At 40.8% G+C, this 21,915-nt stretch overlaps 1 protein-coding gene across 4 annotated transcripts in view; it reads left to right on the top strand.

Annotated features, from left to right (window-relative positions):
- The window catches only part of slc6a5 (solute carrier family 6 member 5), a 52,751-nt gene that overhangs the window by 20,483 nt on the left and 10,353 nt on the right, over positions 1–21,915 (top strand). For all 4 annotated transcript variants that reach the window (XM_041198073.1, XM_041198074.1, XM_041198072.1 and 1 more), the window contains 8 exons: positions 5,217–5,358; positions 6,180–6,312; positions 6,428–6,562; positions 11,667–11,770; positions 11,894–12,018; positions 16,870–16,982; positions 20,042–20,173; positions 21,780–21,879. In XM_041198073.1, the coding sequence (XP_041054007.1) occupies positions 5,217–5,358; positions 6,180–6,312; positions 6,428–6,562; positions 11,667–11,770; positions 11,894–12,018; positions 16,870–16,982; positions 20,042–20,173; positions 21,780–21,879 (984 nt within the window). The remainder of the gene's footprint in view (positions 1–5,216; positions 5,359–6,179; positions 6,313–6,427; positions 6,563–11,666; positions 11,771–11,893; positions 12,019–16,869; positions 16,983–20,041; positions 20,174–21,779; positions 21,880–21,915) is intronic.

Here is a 21,915-nt window from a genome sequence, read left to right as displayed (position 1 = left end):
AGTTTGTCCTAACCCTACTGAAATCTTAATGATGCATCTCATTAATTTATTCACAGAAACAAAATTTTAAACCATAGGAAAATGAAGGATGCTAACTTTGGAAAATCACAGTGTAATATAAAAGTAATATGGGTTAAACCTAACAGCTGGCAGATAACAGCAGACAGTAATGCATTCCACGTTTTTCACTCATCTGCAAAAAAAATGCTTTAAGATCAAAGGTAATGCAGAATGTTTTTGGTATTGATTTTAATGCATATTTGCATATGTAGAAATCTAATGCTTGTGTACATATATTTAATGCATGTATCATGCTATGCCTGTGCCTTATTACATTCTAACATAATAGAACCACACATGTCAGCTTTACAAAATCCGCTGTATTAATCTGCAACTTGCACTGTCTCATGAATGCACCTCTGCTATGAGAAAGGCAGCACTGTGGGACCATGTGATTCTATTAATTCGAAGAGTGTTAGCCATGACTCAGTAGTAGCACTACCAGTTCAAGGCTCACTTCAGACACTTGAGCACAAAATCTAGCTTGGCACTCCAGTGCAGTAATGAGGGACTGCCGCACTGTTACAGGTGCTAACTTTTGGATGAGACTTTAAACTGAGGCCCTGACTGCCTTCTCAGGTGACACTTTTTGAAGGACAGGAGAGTCCTTCTCGGTGTCCAATCTCAATCCCTCAACCAACAACATTAAATCAGATTTTCAGGTCGTTACCACATTGCTGCCTGTAGGATCTTGTGTGCAAGTTGGCTATCACACAGCAGTAACAATACTTCAAAAAGTACTTGTTGGTTGTAAAGTGTTTTGGGATGTCCTGATGTTGTGAATGGCGCCATATAAATGCAAGTCTTTCTTTCTTTGATTGAACAGCTTCTATTTTTACACATCTTGTAAAATATTTCCAAAACCTAATGAACTGACTTGGCTTGAAATGGCTTGCTAGGCCATGTTTAAGAGCCAACCACATTGCTGGGGGGTCTGGAGTCACCTATAGGCCAGACCAGCTAAAGGATATTATTGAACCAGATGGGTTTTACAACAATCAACTGTGGTTTCATGATCATTATTAAACTTTTAATTTCAGATTTTTCTTTTTATTGAATTCAAATTCACCACCTGCTATGGTGGGATTCAAACCCAGGTTCCCAGAACATTATGCGGGGTTCCTGGAATAATAGCCTGGTGACAATACTACTACACCATCACCTCCCCCTATCTCGGTTGCTGAAACTGTTCTTGGGTTATTGAAGAGAAAGAAAGATAACTGAGAGGCTGTATTAAATCAGGAATGTACTCATATTTCACTTTTACAGGGATTTTAATTTTGGTGACTCCATTGGACAAAAAAACCCTGCAATGAATATTATTTCCAGATGTTAATGTATAAACCTGCTAATTAATGTTAGCAATATTATTGTACAAACTCTTAACAGGCCAGTATCAAAATCGTTTTTCCAGATATTGGTTTCAATGGGTTGATGCATCTGTTAAAATGGCAGAGAAGGAAATTCAGTACAAATGTGTTAAGCCTTCATGTCATGCAGTGCTACTAGTAATTTCCAGGCTGTAGATTTTATTGAGTATACAATCTGATTTCAATCCAGGAAAATATGTGTTGAGAAAAAGATAATAATAGAACACAATGTTACTTAATATATCCCATAATCCTTGACACAATACATAACAGTGTATTGCATGTTATTTACCACACTATGTTACAATATGACATAATAGTATTATCTGTTACACTGTTTTAACAGTACAGACTGAACTGTGTTCCACAGTACATATCAAACTGTTACACAGTGCATGTCATGCTTTTATATGGTATTAACCATACTGTGCTACACAGTATATGCCACACCGTGTGGCAATCTGTGTTACACAGTGCACACAAGGTATATACCACACTGCTTAACACCATATATCCCACTTTGTGATAGAACAATTTATAGACTGTGTTACACAATATTTAACACAATGAATTACACAGCTTTTAACATACTGTGTGTACATATCATATACATACCATGGCATATGCTACACTGTTACATGGTACATTATCACACTGTGTTTCATGATACAAAGTACACTGTGCTTCAGAGTACATCTCAAACTGTATCACATTATATACAACATTGTGCTACACAGAACATACTACAATGTGTTGTAAATATATACCAGGCTGCATTATATGATGCAAAACACATGATGCACAATATCTACTATAGATCTACATTTCACAGCGCACACAATATTGTGCTTTTCCAGTCAACTGGGTGCTGATATGCATGGAAACTGATCACCGTGCTTGAAAGTTTGCAAGTCAAATGGCCGAGGAGTGCATTAATTAGGGTTCATATTTGCTTCATGTGGTGTGCACATTTTATCCCCTTTAGGAAACACCCACTTGCTTAAGCCTGGAGAACTTAAAACTTAATTTTAAAACATAGGAGCAAGAGTAGGGCATTTAGCCCATCAAGGCCATTCTACCATTCAATGAGATCATCGCTGATCTATGACCTACTTCTGGACCTGTCTTTGCCCCATATTCCTTAATAACTTTAGTTAACAAAAATCTATCAATCTCAGATTTAAAATTAGCTGTTGATGGAGCATCAGTTGCTGTTTGCAGAAGCAGGTTCACCCATTGTGTGTAGCAGTGTCTCCTAATGTTATTCATAAAAGGTGTGGTTCTAATTTGTAAACAATGCCCCTTCATCCTAAACTCCCCAACCAGGGGAAATAGTTTACTTCTGTCTGCCCTATCTGTTCCCCTTAATATCTTAAAAATGTTGAAAAAAATCTTCCCTCAACTTTCTAAATTCTGAGGGATACAAGGCTAGTTTGTGTGCCTTCTCCTTATAATTTAATCCCCCAAGTTCAAGTATCACCTGGGAAAAGTGAAGTTTACTGAGCTTCATGATGCATAATGGTATTACAGGAGTTCAATTAGCTAAAACTACATCCCAAATTTTACCAGCACAGACCACTTGCAAGTTTCCCACTGCTTCTCCAGCCAAGACTACCCTACTTGTTAGGGTGTTGGCTTATATGCAGTTATGTAGGAGAGTTCTAGCCCCCCGTTAAGGTTGCAAGCCTCCAGCCCTCATCAATGAGCTGGTGTATTGGCCAGGTCATCATCCTGAAGTGCATCAGATCTGCTTTACTCAAGTATCCAATCATCACGTCTGCCATAGGCAATCAAGTAGGTTCCAATTTCCCATCTCTGCTGACACCACATTGGAACAAACTCAACTCAAAAGAAACCCCACTTATATTCCTCTTACCCCAAAAAGAGCATAACTGATAACTCAGGGCTGAGCTTATGCTTGATGAGGAGCAGGCACTAGGAAGCTGCTCCTGAATGGCATAGTCAGCAGAAGCTCACAATGAAATGTGTGAGTGCATCGCCACTAGTTTCTTCCTCATAACACATTACCCTACCCCACTAGGTGGAGATGTGGTAGAGCTTACCTCTCAGCAACCTAATCAAGGTAGATGTTGAAGCCCAGCTACGTATGGGTTGCATAGTTGACCTCTGGGTAATCCTTCCAGCAGCTGTCATCCTTAACACACAGTGTTTTCTTATCAGATTTTTAAAAAATTATTCATGGAATAGTCCTCTAGCCTTTGACCTGTTGGAAGGACCTAAGTAAGATAGCTTCCAACATTGCAGTCTTCATGTTACAGGTACTGAAGTATAATGCCCTGGATTGTGTTCACTCATCATCAACTGTTAAATGCAGGTCTTCATTTAAACGACTTTGGCAAAAAGACAAGTATGCCATGAGTCTTGCCAGGTAGCAGGATTTTTAGGCTTTTACTCTTTGTTCTCAAAGATCCACCTCAGATGTTCAAAGATCTAGCATATAGACGGAAGGAGATCTTTTTGCTACATGCCTTGGAAATCTGATACACAAAGGAAACTCTTTGGACATGTGTCATATATGCTACCAGATTGATTGGTATCAAGACTTTGGTGACAAAAGATGAGAAAGACCAGAGAAATCTATCTTTCTAAGTGTAGTCTTGAGGAACTGCACTAAAATTAACATCCAAAAAATACCTCCAAACATTGATGGAATTGGAGCAAATATCTGTGCTATCTTCCAATCAATAACTTCAACAACTTTCTTGAGCTGTACAGAGCTGTAACATTGCAGTTGGGGGCATTTAGGGCATCTATTCGCCAATTAGGCCACTGGTCAGGATGGTGAACTCCAGGTATGTCCATCAACAGGATAACACAATCTGTGAAAAGTGACACAATTGTTTTAGAAAGGATTGCCATTCCAAGGTGTTCCTTTATGACACCATCCAACACATCATTGATGAAGGCATCAAATAGAACAATGGACAACCTTATCTCGCTCTTCTATTTGTGAGACAGGCTCAGGGAATTTCTATCGATCTTCATACGGATTTTGGAGTTGGAGCACACATCCTGAATAAATTTCGGTATTAGACCATAGACTCATACCTCACAGCTTCTCCACAAGGGCAGTGGGTGAAGTACTTTACTAAATTCATGAAAAGAGCGTAGTGGGCATTCCATTGAAAGTTCTGTAGTTTGGTATAAAACTACAACCTGATCCACACATCCCACATAAAAAAGGGAAACAGTTTTTTTTTATTTTTGCTGATATATCAGCTCCAATTAATCCATTGAAGGCCCATGAATTAGGTACTTTGTAACATGGAGAGGTAGGTCTTGTATAACTACACTGTGCTACACAATGAATATATTACTATGTCATTCAGTACATATGACACTAACCTATGCATGTGAAATTGTGCCTCAAGGACAAATGATTCTCGTTTGTTTTAATTCAATATTTCTCATGAAATTAATTGTATTTAGTATAAGAGTGATTTTGCATTCTGATATTGATGGGAGTACATTCCTGCAAACATAATTAAAATCATTTAGTTTCTTTAATAATTTGAACAAGCCTTATATTAATGCATGCAATTTCATTCAACTAAAAAGTTATTTCTCAGTGCATTGATGTAAAGGGAATCCTTTGAACTGTAAGCACTCTCTGTAAGCATTTCTTGTCTTAAGTGTCAGAGAATTTCTGAGAAATATTGGAGGCTCAAGATGATAAATCAAATTTTCGCAACTGATTTAGAAATTCAACAGAATTAGTGGCAAAAACCATTGAAAATATTAATGTTACTTTTCTTGTCCCAACAGATTCTTGTATAATTGGAGATACTAACAGTGTGCAGATTAAAAACTCAACATTTTGCATTTCTGCCTTTCCCAACGTTACCATGGTGAATTACACCAAGCCAATCAACAAAACCTTTGTCAGTGGAAGTGAAGAATATTTCAAGTAAGAGGGCAGCTTAACGTGAAAGCTATTGTTTATTTTTAAACTGAGAAATATGGAATCAAAAATTGAGGCAGGTCAGTGAGGGAGGAAAGCTGAAGCAGTAACCATCTGGGTCACCGTCACAAGTACCTTAACAACCACATGGGCAGAAACCTGGGAAACAGCAGGCTGACGATGCTAATGTTGGCTGAGGAATGCTGTGTGGCACAAAGGCAAAATAAATAATTAAGAAATAGGGGAAGGAGCAAGAATTGAACAAAGTGTGCAAATTATTAAGAATGCAAAGTCCCTCCACAAAATAATGACCATTTTAATCCTGACAATGCAATCTCTGACCTACATTTACATTATTGGAAACTTTAAAAAAGAGATTAAAAAGATTTGAGATTACATTCTATTCCAGTAATCGGTATGCCCCTTATCTTCAGATTGACTTTTAATTGGTGAAATTTACATGAAATTGTCAATTAAATCAAAGGAGAGAAGGAGATGCTCCTAGCTGTGAGAAACTAGTGACAAAACTGTAAAGATAAATAATACAACCAAACCTATATACATCTACAATGTAAAATCATAGGAATAGATCCTGGCTTTGTGCAATTGTGCAATACAGGTAATAGCAAATCAGCAGCTCATTGTACATCAGTCCTGATTTTAACTTCCATTCGATGTAAATAAAAATGGGGACAGATGTGAAACAGGCTGCCCACTCGCTATCACCCATTTTAGACTGTCACACAATGTTAAGATTTATCCCATATGCATTCATGTTTATTTTTAAACCACACAGTGCTTTCAATATTAATATTGTTTCTTCACAGGTACTTTGTGTTAAAAATTTCTGCTGGGATTGAGCATCCTGGGGAAATAAGGTGGGAGTTAGCAATGACGCTGTTATTGGCCTGGATAATTGTTTATTTATCCCTGGCAAAAGGAATAAAATCATCTGGAAAGGTGGGTCTTGTTATACTTTCATTTAGTGCTTTACTGATTTGTAATTTTACAGCAGTGCTTGGCACCATTTTCTGACTGGAATTAAATGAATGCAATTTTCCCCTTTTATGCGCAGGTTGTCTATTTCACAGCCACTTTCCCCTATGTTGTCCTTGTCATCCTCCTGATCCGAGGAATTACTCTGCCAGGTGCTGGAGATGGAATCTGGTACTTCATTACACCCAATTGGGATAAGCTTAAGGATGCTAAGGTGGGCAAGTTAATCAAAACTATAAAATAACAATGGTCCATTGTAAGGATTGTGGCAGGCAGGACTACAATGGTTTCACTAGTGTTTAACTCTTAACACATGAATTCCGATAAGCAAACCCTCTTCGTTCCTTTGTTCTTGAGTCCCTTCACAGAATTTTTCCTTTAGAATGCTGTAGATCTTGCATAGGAAGATTCATTCGTTGCATTGGCTATATTACTAATTAAAAAAGAGACAGCTGTAAAGTAGCCTTTAAGTGGAGTTCAAATAATTCTGTTGCAAACAGTAAAGATAATAAGAAAGAAAAAATGCAAAAGAATCAAGTTAAAAGAAAGTGACTTGAATAATATAATATTAGAATGAGTCTGTTATGTTTTTAGTACAATCTACAATACTATTATAATAATCACATTACATGTCTAAATACAGAGTGGGTAACAGCTGAGTAACTCATGACAAAGTGTGGTGCCTCTGTGCAATGAATAGAATTTCTCTCTTTATCCCATTGTTTTAACTCTTCACCCTGTCAATTTTCTCATACCTCACTTCTTACTTCCACTTGCCTCCAATACCACTCTTGCAGTATTTCACCATTGCGCCGCTAATGCACCCTTAGGACTATTGCATGTATCTGAGAGTGCCTTCCCATCTCGCTGACTTCCCAACCCTGCCATCTTATACAAAACCACCTTTCTCAAGGTGTCGGTAATAAATGCTGGCCTGGCTAGCTACGCTCATATCCCAAGAATGGCATGGATGTTATCTCTCCCTAAGAACGAAAAATTGAGGGAATATTTCTCACAGTCAATATATGTCTGTGTCTCTTGTGCTGTGGAATTGGATTTGTTGTCACTATTACTAACAGACTGATCCCCAACAAGAAGAATGCTAGGGTCACATTGCCTCCCAGTGCAATCCCCTGACTCTAACTCATGAAAAGGAGGATAAGAGGTACCATCAATATTTAATATAAAATTGAAGGTGTAACTGAAAGGAGAACTTTGTGAGAAGCCATTGAATTAGATTACTTCTGTTTCTATTCTATAAGAACAACTTTTCATCATTGACACTGTAAACCCTGCCCCTCTTTGCCTTGTCTAATATATAATGATTAGGTATGTGTGGACCTGTGTTGCTGTATGTATTTGTGTGCCCCATGTGACTCCATTTATGTGCCATTATACGCATGCATAAAAATGAAGGCATTATTGTCTTTGTGCCTGAGTGCTCACTATATTTGAGCATGGTTTTGTGTGTATCACTATGCACATACAGACCTGTGCATATGCAGCTGACTGCCACTATATGTGTGCCTGTTTGCATATTACTATAGAACTAACTATCTGAATATATGTTCCCAGTGTGGGGTATTACTCAAGAGAAATGGCATGCCTGAAGAATTATGTCCATGCTCCTTGTGTGTTTCCATCCATTAAAATGAAAATTGTACCAAATGCATACACAATTTCCTGATATGTATTACAAGTTGAGAGTCCCGGCCGGCAGTGCACATTCGGAAAGCCAGGCCTTTTAAGCTTGTGTGCACTTGTGCCAGAAAAAGGTTCTAATGTAGTAGCTTTTGCCTGAAGCCCCTTAATCCCATTACCATATAGTTTCTTTTTATTCATTATGGGATGTGGGCATCACTGACATGGCATTTATTACCTATTTTGAATCGCCCTCGAGAAGGTATTGGTGAGCCATTTCCTTGAACTGCTATATGAGTGTGATGAGGGTGCTCCCACAGTGACGTTAGGAAGGGGGTCCCAGAATTTTGACCTGCAATGCTGAGGAGCAACACTATGTTTCTAAGTCAGGGTCATGCGTGACTTGAAAGGGAACTTGCAGGTGGTGGTGTTCCCATGCATCTGCTGCCCTTGTTCTTCTAAATGGGACAGGTCACTGGTCTGAGAGGTGCTATTGAAGCAGTCTTGGCAAATTGCAGTAGTGCATCCTGGAGATTATACTTACTGCTGCCACTGTGCACTGATGGTAGAGGGAGTGAATGTTTATGATGGTGGATGGGGGCCAATCGAGCAGGCTGCTTTGTCCTGGATGGTGTTGAGCTTCTAAGTGTTGTTGGAGCTGCACTCATCCAGGCAAGTGAAGAGTATTCCATCACACTCCTGACTTGTGCCTTGAAGATTGGTGGGTAGATTTTGAAGAGTCAGAAGATGAATCGCTCACTGCAGAATACCTAGCTTCTGACTTGCTGTTGTAGCCCCAATATTTATGTGGCTGGTCCAGTTAAGTTTTGGTCAATTTTGACACCCGGGATGTTGATGGTGTGTGATTCAGTGATGGTAATGCCTTTGAGTGTGAATGGCAAGTGGATAGACTCTATCTAGTTGGAGATAGTCATCGTCTGGCACTTCTGTGGCATGAATGTTTTTTGCTATTCATCAGTCAAAGCCAGTTCTTGCTGCATGTTGACATGGACTGCTGCATTATCTGTGGAATTGTGAATGGAACTCCTACTTCTGACTTCATGTTGGTGGGAAGGCCTTGTAGTGTCAGGTATGGAAGTCTGAGGCCTCCTCCATGTGCTCAGCATATGCCCGGAGTATCTGGCCAGCTTGCTGGGAACCCACACACCACATATGTGAAAGATTCATTCATGTATTTATTTAAACTAGGTGGGGTGGAGCTCTGCCTCCCCATGATTTGATGAGCAGCACTCAGACAGTAAGAACTGTTTGGAACAGGAGCCTCAAGGAAGGTTTGTGATTGCGGAGGCAAGATTTTGCTGTTATGAGCATCCGGCTTTGTCATATCTTTCTTCAATGATCAACTGCATTTCTTTAACTATGCTTCCCCATGTGTGCTGTAACCGCTGTAATGCATTGGTTTTGTCCTATATTTCTCACATTGCTTTGCGCTTCCAATCCATGCTTTTCCTTTTAGATTTATTCCGAACTCAGTTCAACTTGGTGCTGTAACTGAAAGATTCTTAGTCACACTGAAAAGAGAGAGTACATCACATCAGGGCCGAGACAGACATCAGGTGCAGGATTTTGATGCTGGGTGGGAAAAGAGGCAGACAGGCGTGGAATTTCCCATCACCGGCAGGTGGGCTGGCTCCCGTCGGGGTCACAAATCCTGGCCATTTTTCCGGAAGCCGGGTTGGTTGCGAAATGGCTACCTGCCTGCGATTAAGAGGCCAGTTAAGGTAGATGACCAACTTGATTGGAATTTTCTGGTCGACCTGTCGGCAGCCTGTGGCCTTGAGTCCACTGCAGCTGCCTGTAGGTGGCCTCCTGGTGACAGGCATGGGAGGGGGTGGGGGTGGCAATCTAAGACCCCCCCACCGCCGCCACCCAACCTCCTCCCCGCAGTCCCCATACCTACATGATCATGGTTGCAGCCACAGGCTGCCACATGGAGAGGCTTACCTTCCACAGTGGTGGCCCATCAACTGTAGCCAATCCTTTTATAAAAGTTCATTAAAAGTGATAGTGAGGAGATCGAGGTGCCCTCTCTCACCCTTATCTGCAACTGCAAGCTACAGCTCCTTTAGTCCTGTAGGGCCTCCTATAGGCTCTCCAGCTTCAAGAGCCCACCCACCATCCTTAATTGGCTGGCGAGCACACCTTCTGGCTGTTGCTTGGCCAATTCTTCCAAATTAGTGCTCAGCTGACTGTTACCAAGTGGGATCAGATTTAATCTCAAAATTGGTTCTCAACCCCAAATGGAAAATCCAGCCCCAGCGGTTTTGGTTAATGTGATGTTGTTTCCTTTTAAAATAAGGCAGGCTCCCTTCAGCAATGTTGGCACTGATGCTCACCTCGCTGTCTCCCAGTTCAATGCAAAACAGCCTGTAAGAGGCTCAACGTTGAAGCTGACTTTACAAAATAAAATACAGCACTCAGAGTAAATTACCACATGGGGGCAGTCTCAAATAAGCCTGTGCTTTCACTAACTGCCAAACCTGATAACTTCTGAACATGCCCACACATTTAAATGAAATGTAGTTTTCTTGTTTCATTTCAAACCTAGGATACGATTTCTGTTCCGTAAATCAAACATTTCTTTTAAGAGTGAATTAAAATCTTGATGATAAATATGAAGTATGTATTTAGTAGAAAAAAAACTGAACATTACATTAGCAAAAGATATTAGAAGCTTATCGCATCTGTTTTAATTTAGAAGGGATTTCAATTAATCAATCCTCCTCCTCACTGACAGCTAAGCATCAATAAGTTTTTAAACTGGTTAGAATAAAATTTGTACAAATTGCTGTTCACTGGACAATCAAATAGAGTTCAGCAGCCTTTTAATATTTAATTTTCCAATCGCAGAGTTATGTGATGCCGGGAGGCAAAAGCAAAATAAGAGTGGCTTGACTGAGGAGATCAGTTGAAAGAAAGAGGTGATCTATGCAAGAGGCAGAATTGATGCCTAAACTTGGCTAAAGAACATGTGTCAATGCCTTGTGTTAGCTTCTCTCATACAGTTTATGTCCTTTTATTTGCTGTTCGCAGGACAATTATTAGCCAATGACTTGGAATGGTTCTTTTTTTCAATGGACTAGCTCTTTACTTCACATTTTCAGAATGTGTTCAGTGCCAATAACAGTAACAAAAGTATGAAGGGCTCTGGATAATCACATACCTGAATTATACATTGTGCTCCAATAACACCAAACCAGTCCCACTTCACTTCCATAAGAGGGATTTTTGTCCAAATTTGTAAACTTCAAATACTTCCATTTCCAAGGATTAGTGGGTTCTCAGTGACTCACTTCTATTTATTTTCCACCTGAAGAGTTGTAATTATTCCCCTCCCGGTTGAATGTTCTGGCCCATCTCCCCATCCCCAAAGTTCACACTCAGAGGCTGCAGTTCCTGTAGCTCCTTCCTTTGACATTTCGCTTTTCCTTATGGCCTTGTGGAATTCCTCAAAATCAAATCCATTTGTTGCTGATTGCAAAATTTGTCCCAATATTTCTTTGTGGGGCTCAGCATTAAATTATTTCTGATAATGCTCCTGTGAAGCATCTGGGGATATTTTACTACATTAAAGGTACTATATAAATTCAAGTTGCTGCTGCAATAGAAGCTTAATTTTTTAAAAACCTCTGTTCTATCTCTATGTGCTACAATAGGTGTGGAAGGATGCTGCGACTCAGATTTTCTTTTCACTCTCTGCTGCCTGGGGAGGACTGATAACACTCTCCTCATACAACAAATTCCACAATAACATTTACAAGTAAGCAGGAGGAGTTCATCTCCTCTTTCCTCGTTTTACGGGTTACAGTTTGCAGTAGTAGTACCACTCTGCACATGGGTGGTGACCCTCTTGTGACTGTTGCTTTCTTCTGCCTTCCTCCAGGGACACGCTGTTAGTGACATGTGCCAACAGTGCCACAAGTGTCTTTGCCGGCTTTGTCATCTTCTCTGTCATTGGATTCATGGCCAAGGAACTTAAAGTACCGATCACCGAGGTTGCAGATGAAGGTAATTTAAAAGCTAAATATTGCAAGTATTTAAAAAAAAAACATTCACTTGTGTGCCAATTTTTGCCATTTCCTAAAGACTGTCATTTACGCCCCTGCCAGGGTATAGATATAACATGCATCAGTTACCCCTGCCCACCAATACAGAAGTGATCATCCATTCGTGGTCGTTGTGACAGAAAGCATCAGCAGCTGTGGCATCGTGAGGGACATTGTGGTTTAGCCCAATCCCATCTTCATCCTACATCCAACATTTGCTCACACACACCCAACAGCTACATATCCACACAAACACACATTCAACATCCGGACACATACACACACTCCCACATCACAAGCAATAGGTAAGGTGACATAACAGTTATGGGCAAATAATTCAGTGGTGTGAATGAATGACCATGAAATAAGAGCTCAAATCCCACCATGGTAGCCAGGGAATTTGAATGGTGGGGAGGTGGTGGCATAGTTACTGAGCTAGTATTCTAGAGACCTTGTGTAATGCTCAGAAAACATGGGTTCAAATCCCACCATCACAGTTGGTGACATTTGAATCTAATAAAAATCTGGAATTAAAAGTCTAATGATGACCATGAACTGTAAAAACCCATCCAGTTCACTAAATGATCTTTAGGGAAGGAAATCTGCTGCCCTTACCTAGTCTGGCCTACATGTGACTCCAGACCCACAGCAATGTGGTTGATTCTTAAATGCCCTCTGAACAAGGTCAATTAGGGATGGGCAATAAATGCTGGACTAGCCAGTGATGCCCACATTCCATGAGCGAATAAAAAATAAGTAATTTAAAAAGAAGCTAGTATCAGCAAGGTGACCAGGTTGTTGACCCATCTGCTTTACTTATGACCTTTAAGGAAGGACACCTGCCATCCTTAACCAGTCAGTTTGATTCTTAACTCCTTTGAAATGACCTAGAAAGCCATTCATTCATCTCAAACCACTCCAGAAAAGTCGAATAAGAATAAAACTAGATGGACCACCCAGCATTGAACCTGGCACCAGACATGACAAAGCCACACTACACCCAACTGACCCTGCAAATTTGTCTGTGCTACAAGTGCCAAAATTGATAGGGCTAACCACAGACTAGTCAAGCAACAGCCTGGCATGGTTATACTCATACCTTACAGCCGGTATCCAGCCTTGTTCATCAGCTTCACTGGTTATGCCCTGACTCACTGGCAGGACAGACCCACCAGATGTTCCAGTACAGTGGTATACAGCAGGAGGGAATTGCCCTGGGAGTTTTGAACATTAACTCCACACCCCATGAAGTTTCATGGCATCATGCAAACACAGCAAAGGCAATTTCCTGCCGATTACCCCTTATCATTCTCCCACAGCTGATGAGTCAGCACTCTTCCATATTGAACACCATTTGGAAGAAGCATTGGTAGTAACAAGGGTACAAAAAGGACTCTGGTGGAGGAATTTCAATCCCCATCACCAAGGGTGGCTCAGTAGCACTACTACTGATTCAGCTGGACAAGTCCTGAAAGACATAGTTACCAGACTGGGCCTGCTCAAAACCTACTTTACTCCATCCTCACGAATATTCCTGTGGCTGATGTGCTGTCCGTCACAGTATTGGTAGGAGTGGCCACCATGTGGTGACAAATCCCCATCTTCACACTGAGAACACCCCCGATTGTGTTATCTGGCACTGGTACCAAGTCAAATGGGATAGATTCGGAACAGATCTAGCAGCTCAAAACTAAACATCTATGAGACACTATGGGCCATTAACAGCAGCAGAATTGTATTCAACCACAATCTGAACCTTATGGCCCAGTAAGTCCCTCACTCTACCATTACCACCAAGCCAGGACACCAATCGTTGTTCAGTGAGGAGTGTGGGAGAGCATGCCAAGAACAGCACCGGCAATACTTAAAAATAAGATGCTAATCTGATAAAGCTACAACACAGGACTTCTTCTCAGACAGACCCTCAGGATTGAGGATGACTTGCTTCCACTCCACTTCGAGGGGTTCTGAGATGACTGGTAAATCCAAAGTGTAATCTGCAGACTCTACCACATGTGAGGCAGGTGGTGCTTAAAATGTTGTGCACTCCCTCTTTGCCTTTTTTTTAAGTTATTCATTGGATGTGGGCATCACTAGCCAGGCCAGCATTTATTACCCATCCCTAGTTGCCCTTGTTCAGCAGGCATTTAAGAGTCAACCACATTGCTGTGGTTCTAGAGCCACATGTAGGCCAGACCAGGTAAGGACAGCAGATTTCCTTCCTAAAGGGACATTAGTGAACCAGATGGGTTTTTACAACAATCAACAATGGTTTCATGGTCATCATTAGACTTTTAATTCTAGATTTTTATTGAATTCAAATTCCATCATCTGCCATGGTGGGAATCAAACCCAGGTCCCCAGAACATTACCCTGGGTCTCTGGATTACCGGTCCAGCGACAGCACCACTACACCATCGTCATCGCCGCTGCATGTTCCCGATGAAGTCTCTTGATGGGTTCAGTTCCTTCTTGAATGAGGTTTCTTCATTTTTGTCAATCACAAGTCGGTGGGGATGTTTGACCTTCTCAAGGATGCTTTGAAGACCTCCCTAAAGTATTCCTACTGTCCACCTGGGAATCTCCTGCCATGACTGAGTTCCAAGTAGAATGGAGTCTGGTGTTAGGCATATGAATGACATGTCCTACCAGGTGAAGCTGGTTGTTGAATGATTAATGCCTGAAGCTGGGCAAGTTGGCTGCTGTTGGACGACCTTTCTCGCCACCGGATTTGGAGGATCTTACGAAGGCACAGCTGGAGGTACTTCTCCAGCGCTTTGATGTGCCTGCTGTAGATTGTCCAAGTCACTGAAGCATATAGGAGTGCAGGGATCACTGCTGCTCAGTAAACCATGACCTTAGTCTCAGGTTTTAGATCCTGGTCCTCAAATACTCTTTTCCTCAGTCAGTCGAAGACTGAGCCGACACATTACAGATTAAATGAATTTTGTTGTCTATGTCTGCTTTCATCGAGATGAAGCTCCTACGATATGGAAAATGGTTCACATTTTCCAGGATCTCGCTTTTGATCTTAATTGAAGGAGGGGAGGTATTTTGCTGTGGGTGCTGGTTGGAAGAGAGCCTTAGTTTTCTAGGTGTTTAGTGAAAGGCCCATTTTCTCATATGCTTCGGAGAAAGAATCGACAACGACCCAAAGATCAGTTTCTGAGCGAGCACACACAAGCATCATCTGATGCTCAATAACAGAGGTTAGGGTGATTTTGGTTTTGGATTGAAGGCAGCATAGGTTGACCAACCTCGACCCGTGGTGAGCAATGACCTCTACCCTACATCTCCCAGAATCGTTCCAAAATGAAAAGGATCCAGATAGGCTGAGCAATGGTAACTGGAGAAGGGATTTCACCAGGCACCACAACACTTTAGGTCTTGCGAGTAAGAGTAACAAAGACCAAGTTAGCACTTCGCTATATGCGGTCAGTGGCATCACAGATGACATGCTGACTCATACATTAGTCTCCATCAAAGCATTGTAATAAAGAAGGCAAAATTTAATCGGTGCAGTCAAAAACAGAGTGAAGGAATCGATTCATTCATCAAAGATCTCTACTGTTTGGCTGGTAATTGTGACCACCTTCAACAAGAGGGAGTCTAACTTCCTCCCCTTGACGCTCAACAGCATTACTATTGCTGAGCCCCACCACCATCACCATTGACTAGAAACTTTACTGGACCAGTCACATAAATAATTAAACGATAAGATCAGGTTAGAGGCTGGGTACTCTGCAGTCAGTAACTCACCTGTTAACCCCCCAAAATCTGTTCACTATCTCCAAGGCACAAGTCAGGAGCATCTTGGAATACTATTCACTTGCTTGGATGAGTGAAGCTCCAACAATATTCAAGAAGCTCAACATCATCCAATACAAAGTAAATTGCTTGGTTGGCACCCTATCTAGCACCTTAAACATTCACTCCTTCCACCACTGGTGGATACTGGCAGCAGTCTGCACCCCCGATAAGATGTACTGCAGCAACTCGCTAAGTCTTCTTCAATAGCACCCTCCCAAACTTCGACCTCTACTGTTTAGAAGAACAAGGGCTGTAAACAACACTACCTGAAAGTTCCGCTTGCAGTCACACACAATCCTGACTTGGAAATATATTGTTCCTTCATCATTGCTGGGTCAAAATCCTAGAACTTCCTATTTAGCAGCATTGTGGGTGTACTTACACACATTGACTGCATCGGTCCAAAAGCACACACACACACCTTCAAACATCACTGGAGGGAACTGCCAGGCCAGAGAAGAGTTAGTGGCGCATAGTGGGCAATTGGAGTGGGCAGCTATGCACAAATGTCATGGAGAGCCCTTGGGTTTTTAGTTGAGAAAAATTACAACTTTTAAGAGGTTCAGCTTCACTTTGTTGAATAAAGCAGAGCAATCTGGGTAGAATAGCAAACAGGGGCAGCCTGAAACAGTCTACTTTCACTGACTGCTGATCTTGATCATTTCTAAACATTCAGTCACATATAAACAAAATTCTGATTCATGTTTTATTTCAAATAGCTAGACTAGATCATGGATTTTCTTCCACAAATCAAATCATTTCTTTTAGGTGTGAAGGTTGAAAAATTTAGATCTGCATCCAGACAGGGTGTAACTCCAACCTCTTGCACGTTAATGACCCACGGATCAGAAATAGCTGAGGTTAGAGCGGCTCCGAAAGGACAGACAGGAGCTCCATCCTGTGGTGATGTGCCCCAGTAGGTGGAGTATAGTGGGTGAGAAGTCCAATTCATCATGTGTTGCCAAGATTATGTTTAACAAGTGCAATTCTTTGTGTGTTCTAGGTCCAGGTATTGCATTTGTAGTGTATCCAGAGGCTTTAACCAGGCTTCCTTTATCTCCATTCTGGGCTATAATTTTCTTTTTGATGCTTCTAACACTTGGATTGGACACAATGGTAAGTCTCAGCTCACACAGGACTGACCCGTGGTCACTTCGTTTACCTAAACTCTGTATGAATTGTTCTGTTCTCTCTGGGTCTAGGGTCATGTGTTAAGGGAAGACAACATCAAACACAAATGAAATTCATTAACAACCTCCTCTCAGAGCATCATTTAGATGAAAGCAAAAAAACTGTGGATGCTGGAAATCCAAAACAAAAATAAAAATACCTTGAAAAACTCAGCAGATGCTGCCAGACCTGCTGAGTTTTTCCAGGTATTTTTATTTTCATTTAGATGAGTTCTTTTTGTTTTCTCCCTGTACTAATTCATTTGAGTTTTGTGGTGGTTTCTTTTGTGTTGATGCACACCAAGATGAAGGATGCCAATTCCCACTAATGTACCCCCTGCCACATTTCCATTTCGCTCACCAGCCATTCTTGTGGCTTTACTAAATGAAATTTCCAATAAATGGGAAGTTCTGGGCGATTTGTGGTCCAGTTTAGCAACCGCTGGAAACTCACACCAGTCAAACTCATTTAATTTGGGGATACTTACAGATAGAGACTTTGGAATAAATTCAGCAATGCAACAATCGCAGCAAGGTGCAATGTTTGAATCAAGTATGATTCTCTGGCTTGAGCTTCCTTCAAACATAGTCTCCTGCTGGGAGCGCAGAATTAATACATTTACCATTTTGATCTCAGAAGCTTGGGCTACATTTATATTCAACTTGTAAAGATGAAGGGGCTCTGCTTTGTCTCTTGCACCATCCGTCTTATTAATATGGCACTATATTATATAACATAATTAATACAATATAATTAAATAATGTATATGCACAATATCGTTCTCATCTAATCAAATTAAAAATCGACTGAAAGGTACATTTAAATTATTTGTTAATTTCCAGTCAATGCCTAATTCTGGCCTATTTATAATATGGCATTTTTTGCTTTATTCATTCATGGGATGTGAGCATCACTGCTAAGCCAGCATTTTCTGTTCATCCCTAGTTGCCCTTGAGAAGGTGGTGGTGCGCTGCCTTCTTGAACCGCTGCCGTCCATATGTTGTAGGTACACCCACAGCGCTGTTAGGAAGGAAGTTCCAAAATTTTGAACCAGCGATGGTGAAGGAATGGCGACTAGTTCTGAGTCAGGATGGTGTGTGTGGCTTGGAGGGGATCTTGCAGGTGGTGGTGGTCCCATGTGTCTACTGCCCTTGTCCTTCAAGGTGGTGGAGGGGCTGCAGAGTTATAATCATGAGAAACCTATGGTATTGCTAATGGGACGTATGCTTTACTGGAATGTGGTTTACTGCATAACTGAAAATGGATCATCATTTACTGAAGGAATATATCGTATAGTTGAGTTGAGGTAAAAGTATTATTTAACTTACTGACACTGAAAGGTATAGGCCTCACAGTGACAACATTACTTATCTGCCACTTTACGACATTTGTTTAAGCTCTCCCTGTAATCACTTTTTCCGGTTATATATTGTACATGTTTTTTGCTCTAGCTCAACAACAGCTTGCGTTTATGTCGCATCTTTAATCAAGCCACTGCACAGAATGGTAATCAGGCAACAATTCACACACAGTCAGGTGTTTCACAGAGGATTGTAGCAGATAAAATGGGAGGGAATTTTAACCTAACCCACCTGTTGGGAAAGGGTTTGGGTTGGAAACTCCTTTAATGTTCCACTTGGTTTTAAACTCCGATGAAGCTAATGAAGCACAAAATCAGATAGAATTTAAACCAGGCGTCTAACCCGGACCCTTCCCATTTGAAGGTTAAAATTGTCTTGAGTATCTTTTATAATCATAAATAACTAAGAAGAATAAGGAAATTTCTAGGGAGGGAAGAAAAGTGACAATTGAAAGACGATGATGGATCTATAGCTATTCCTGAAGTTGGGGTGTTGGTGTAGTGCCGTCCAAGGAGGGTTCCAGGGTTGGAATAGATGTGTATTGCTATGATCCAGGGCTAGCTGACTGACTCCATTTACACCATCCACATGGGCAGCCATTTCTGACAGTAAATAGCATGAACTAAATCATTTCAATAACAGGCAGCATCATCAGATTTTACAGCATTCACTTTGAATGCCTTATGGTCACCACTGTGCTACATAAATGCAAGTTGTTGTTGAGCTAGGGCAAAATATATGTAATATATAACCGGAAATAAGTGGTTACAGGTTCAAGTCTTACCCACACTGATGAGGTGACAGTCTCCACCCTCTAATGTCTTTCGAAGGTCTAAAGGGGAGTTAGCACATTTATAATCATTGTTCAATGTTAACAAAGAGCACAATGTTGGAAATCAGAAATAAAAGAAACAGGAAATGAAAACAGTCAGCTGCTCATGTTATCATTCGTCAGTAATATCTGCCTATTTCAACAAAGGGTCCACACTGGCAACATCGATGCATCTCTTGCCTTAGAGGCTGTCTGATCTGTTCAAATGTTTCTAGCGTTTCATGCCTTTTTTCCTCCAGCTCTCAATGTTATCCTCACCACAAGAACATAGTGTAACAGCATATAAAAAGGGAAAAAAAGTAAGAACTTGCATTTACTAAGTGCCTTTCACAGTCTCAGGATTTCCCAAAGTGCTTTACAGCTGGTGAAGTATTTTTGAAGTGCAATCTCTGTTGTATTGTAAGAAAACACTGATAAAAAGACACCTTCAATGTGCTGCATGGATGTAAACTTGGTGGTGGGGATTGCTCGCGCTTTGCAGTAAAAGCCCAGCTTTCATTTCCACTGAGTTCAATAGTTTCTGTAACATTGGCTGATCTGCAGTGCAGGTTTAGATTGGGATGGCAAGTTGAAAATCTAACTTACACTTTCACCTCATTTTATTTAACATGTTAAAAGTGTCATGTTCTGTGATAATCATATCACAGACCATAATGGCCTAAATGAGCGTAGTCTGTACACGTTTAGTTTTATGAGTACAGGTGCGTTGTCAAATTTGAATAGCTGTAACCAGAAAGAAAATGTGATTAATATTAAAGGTCATTTTACAATTATACGCATAACATACCTTATTTTCTCCAATTAAATCCAAGTTTGCGACCCTCGAGACTATCGTGACTTCAGTAGTGGATGAATTCCCTGGATACCTGCGGCCTAAAAAACCACTCTTCACATTAGTCTGCTGCGTGATTTTCTTCATCATGGGTATTCCTATGGTAACCCAGGTAAGATATCATTCCAAATTTCAGTGAATACAGTAAACTTCAGCAGCCAGAGATCCCTCCATTTGTTGCTTTTGAGTACAGAAAGAAGTGAAAAAATTTTGCAAGGTCACAGAAGAGTTACATACCACTGCATGTACCACCACACTCTTCATCCTTTTAAAGCAAGCCTCACATTGCTAAGCCTTCACATTGTACTCTTGGTACGAATGCCTACAGTTCTCCAATTGCCTCATAAAGTCCAAGCCACCTTCCCCCACTCTAAGATCCTCACATCTCTCATTTTGCCTCTTGCATCATAATTGCCACACACTCCTTAAAAGCCTTACTGTCACACACAACCTTTCAACCCTAAGATTGCAATCAAAGCAACGGTTTGAAATACACTGGGCATTTTTCCTCATGGTTTGTTAGTTATGAGCATTACAGTCAGTTAAGAAACAAGACAATCGGTATGTACCAACATCTTCACGCTTTGCTGGGCCAAAGGGATGGACTCTTGTGTCAATCTGTACAGGGTGTGGAAGAAGACAAAGTAGAGGCGCTGACACTGCAGTCAATCAGCTGAGGGTGACAGCCTGCAGGGTTTACTCTCTGATGCCCATTGCTTAGACAAGTGAGGACATGACTTAGTTTATATCACAAATGAGCTGGACACCATTTTTATTGACATACATCAACCAATGCTGAGTTGGTTGTGGTACCCTGCATCCTGTGTCCTGGTTACAGTGTTAGCATTTATTAACAACCAGAGCACTGCTTTCTCTTACATTGTTCAGGATTCAGACATACCTATACAAGCAGTCATGTTTTGATTGATTACTGACCAATCTTAAGCTGACTGAAGACACACTGAGGGGGAATATAAACATACTTGGGTGCAGATGCTTAAACTTTCAACCCATCTGCCGATAGTTAAGTCTTTAGTGCTTGGTGATAACGTGCTCATATCTAAGGGACCTAAAGATTAAGTAAGTCAAGAATTTCGTGATTATTTGACACATATAACCCTTACCTCCAATTCTAATATTCACTAAAATTTGGGAAAGAACTGTGAGCGTTGCAATGGATGAAAATCCCAAATATTTCCTAGCAGTAGGCTCTGGGATCAGCTGTCTTAATGATCAAATGCTGCTTTTATATAGCACACTCTGAAATTAAATAAAGGAAACAAGGAAAGGCTGAGTTAAGATCAAAAAGGGAGCTGTGTAACTTGTGTTCATGCTGTCACGGGCAGTTGAAGCTAGACTACCTTATTCTGAACTGACTTCTTAATTCCCTTTGATTGACAAGGGGGTCAAGGGTTATGGGGGAAGGCAGGAATGTGGAGTTAAGGCCATATCAGATCAGCCATGATCTTATTGACTGGCAGAGCAGGTTTGAGGGGCTGAATGGCCTATTCCTGCTCCTATTTCTTATTTTCTTATCTACAAAATGTGCTTTGATTCAACCTTGTTCCTTCCCTTCATTTTATCCCAGCTGTTTTGAAGTAATTTTTTTGAGATGGAAATGGTGGATGATTTCCAAAAAAATGTACAGACCAATTTTAATATTGTAATTAAACATTTGCACAATGCAAAATATTTACAGATTTATTTTGTGATATTAGAGTGGGATCTACATGCTGCAGTTGGTAGACACATACGCAGCCTCCTATTCCCTGGTCATCATTGCGATATTTGAACTAGTCGGAGTTTCATATATATATGGTAAGAACAATTTAGTCAATTGAATTGGTGCCCTTT

The sequence above is a fragment of the Carcharodon carcharias genome, chromosome 10 (assembly GCF_017639515.1).
Source record: "Carcharodon carcharias isolate sCarCar2 chromosome 10, sCarCar2.pri, whole genome shotgun sequence".
NCBI classification, from domain to species: Eukaryota; Metazoa; Chordata; class Chondrichthyes; order Lamniformes; family Lamnidae; genus Carcharodon; species Carcharodon carcharias.
The sequence above is the reverse complement of the archived record's forward strand: the minus strand, read 5'-3'. Positions and strand labels throughout refer to the sequence as shown.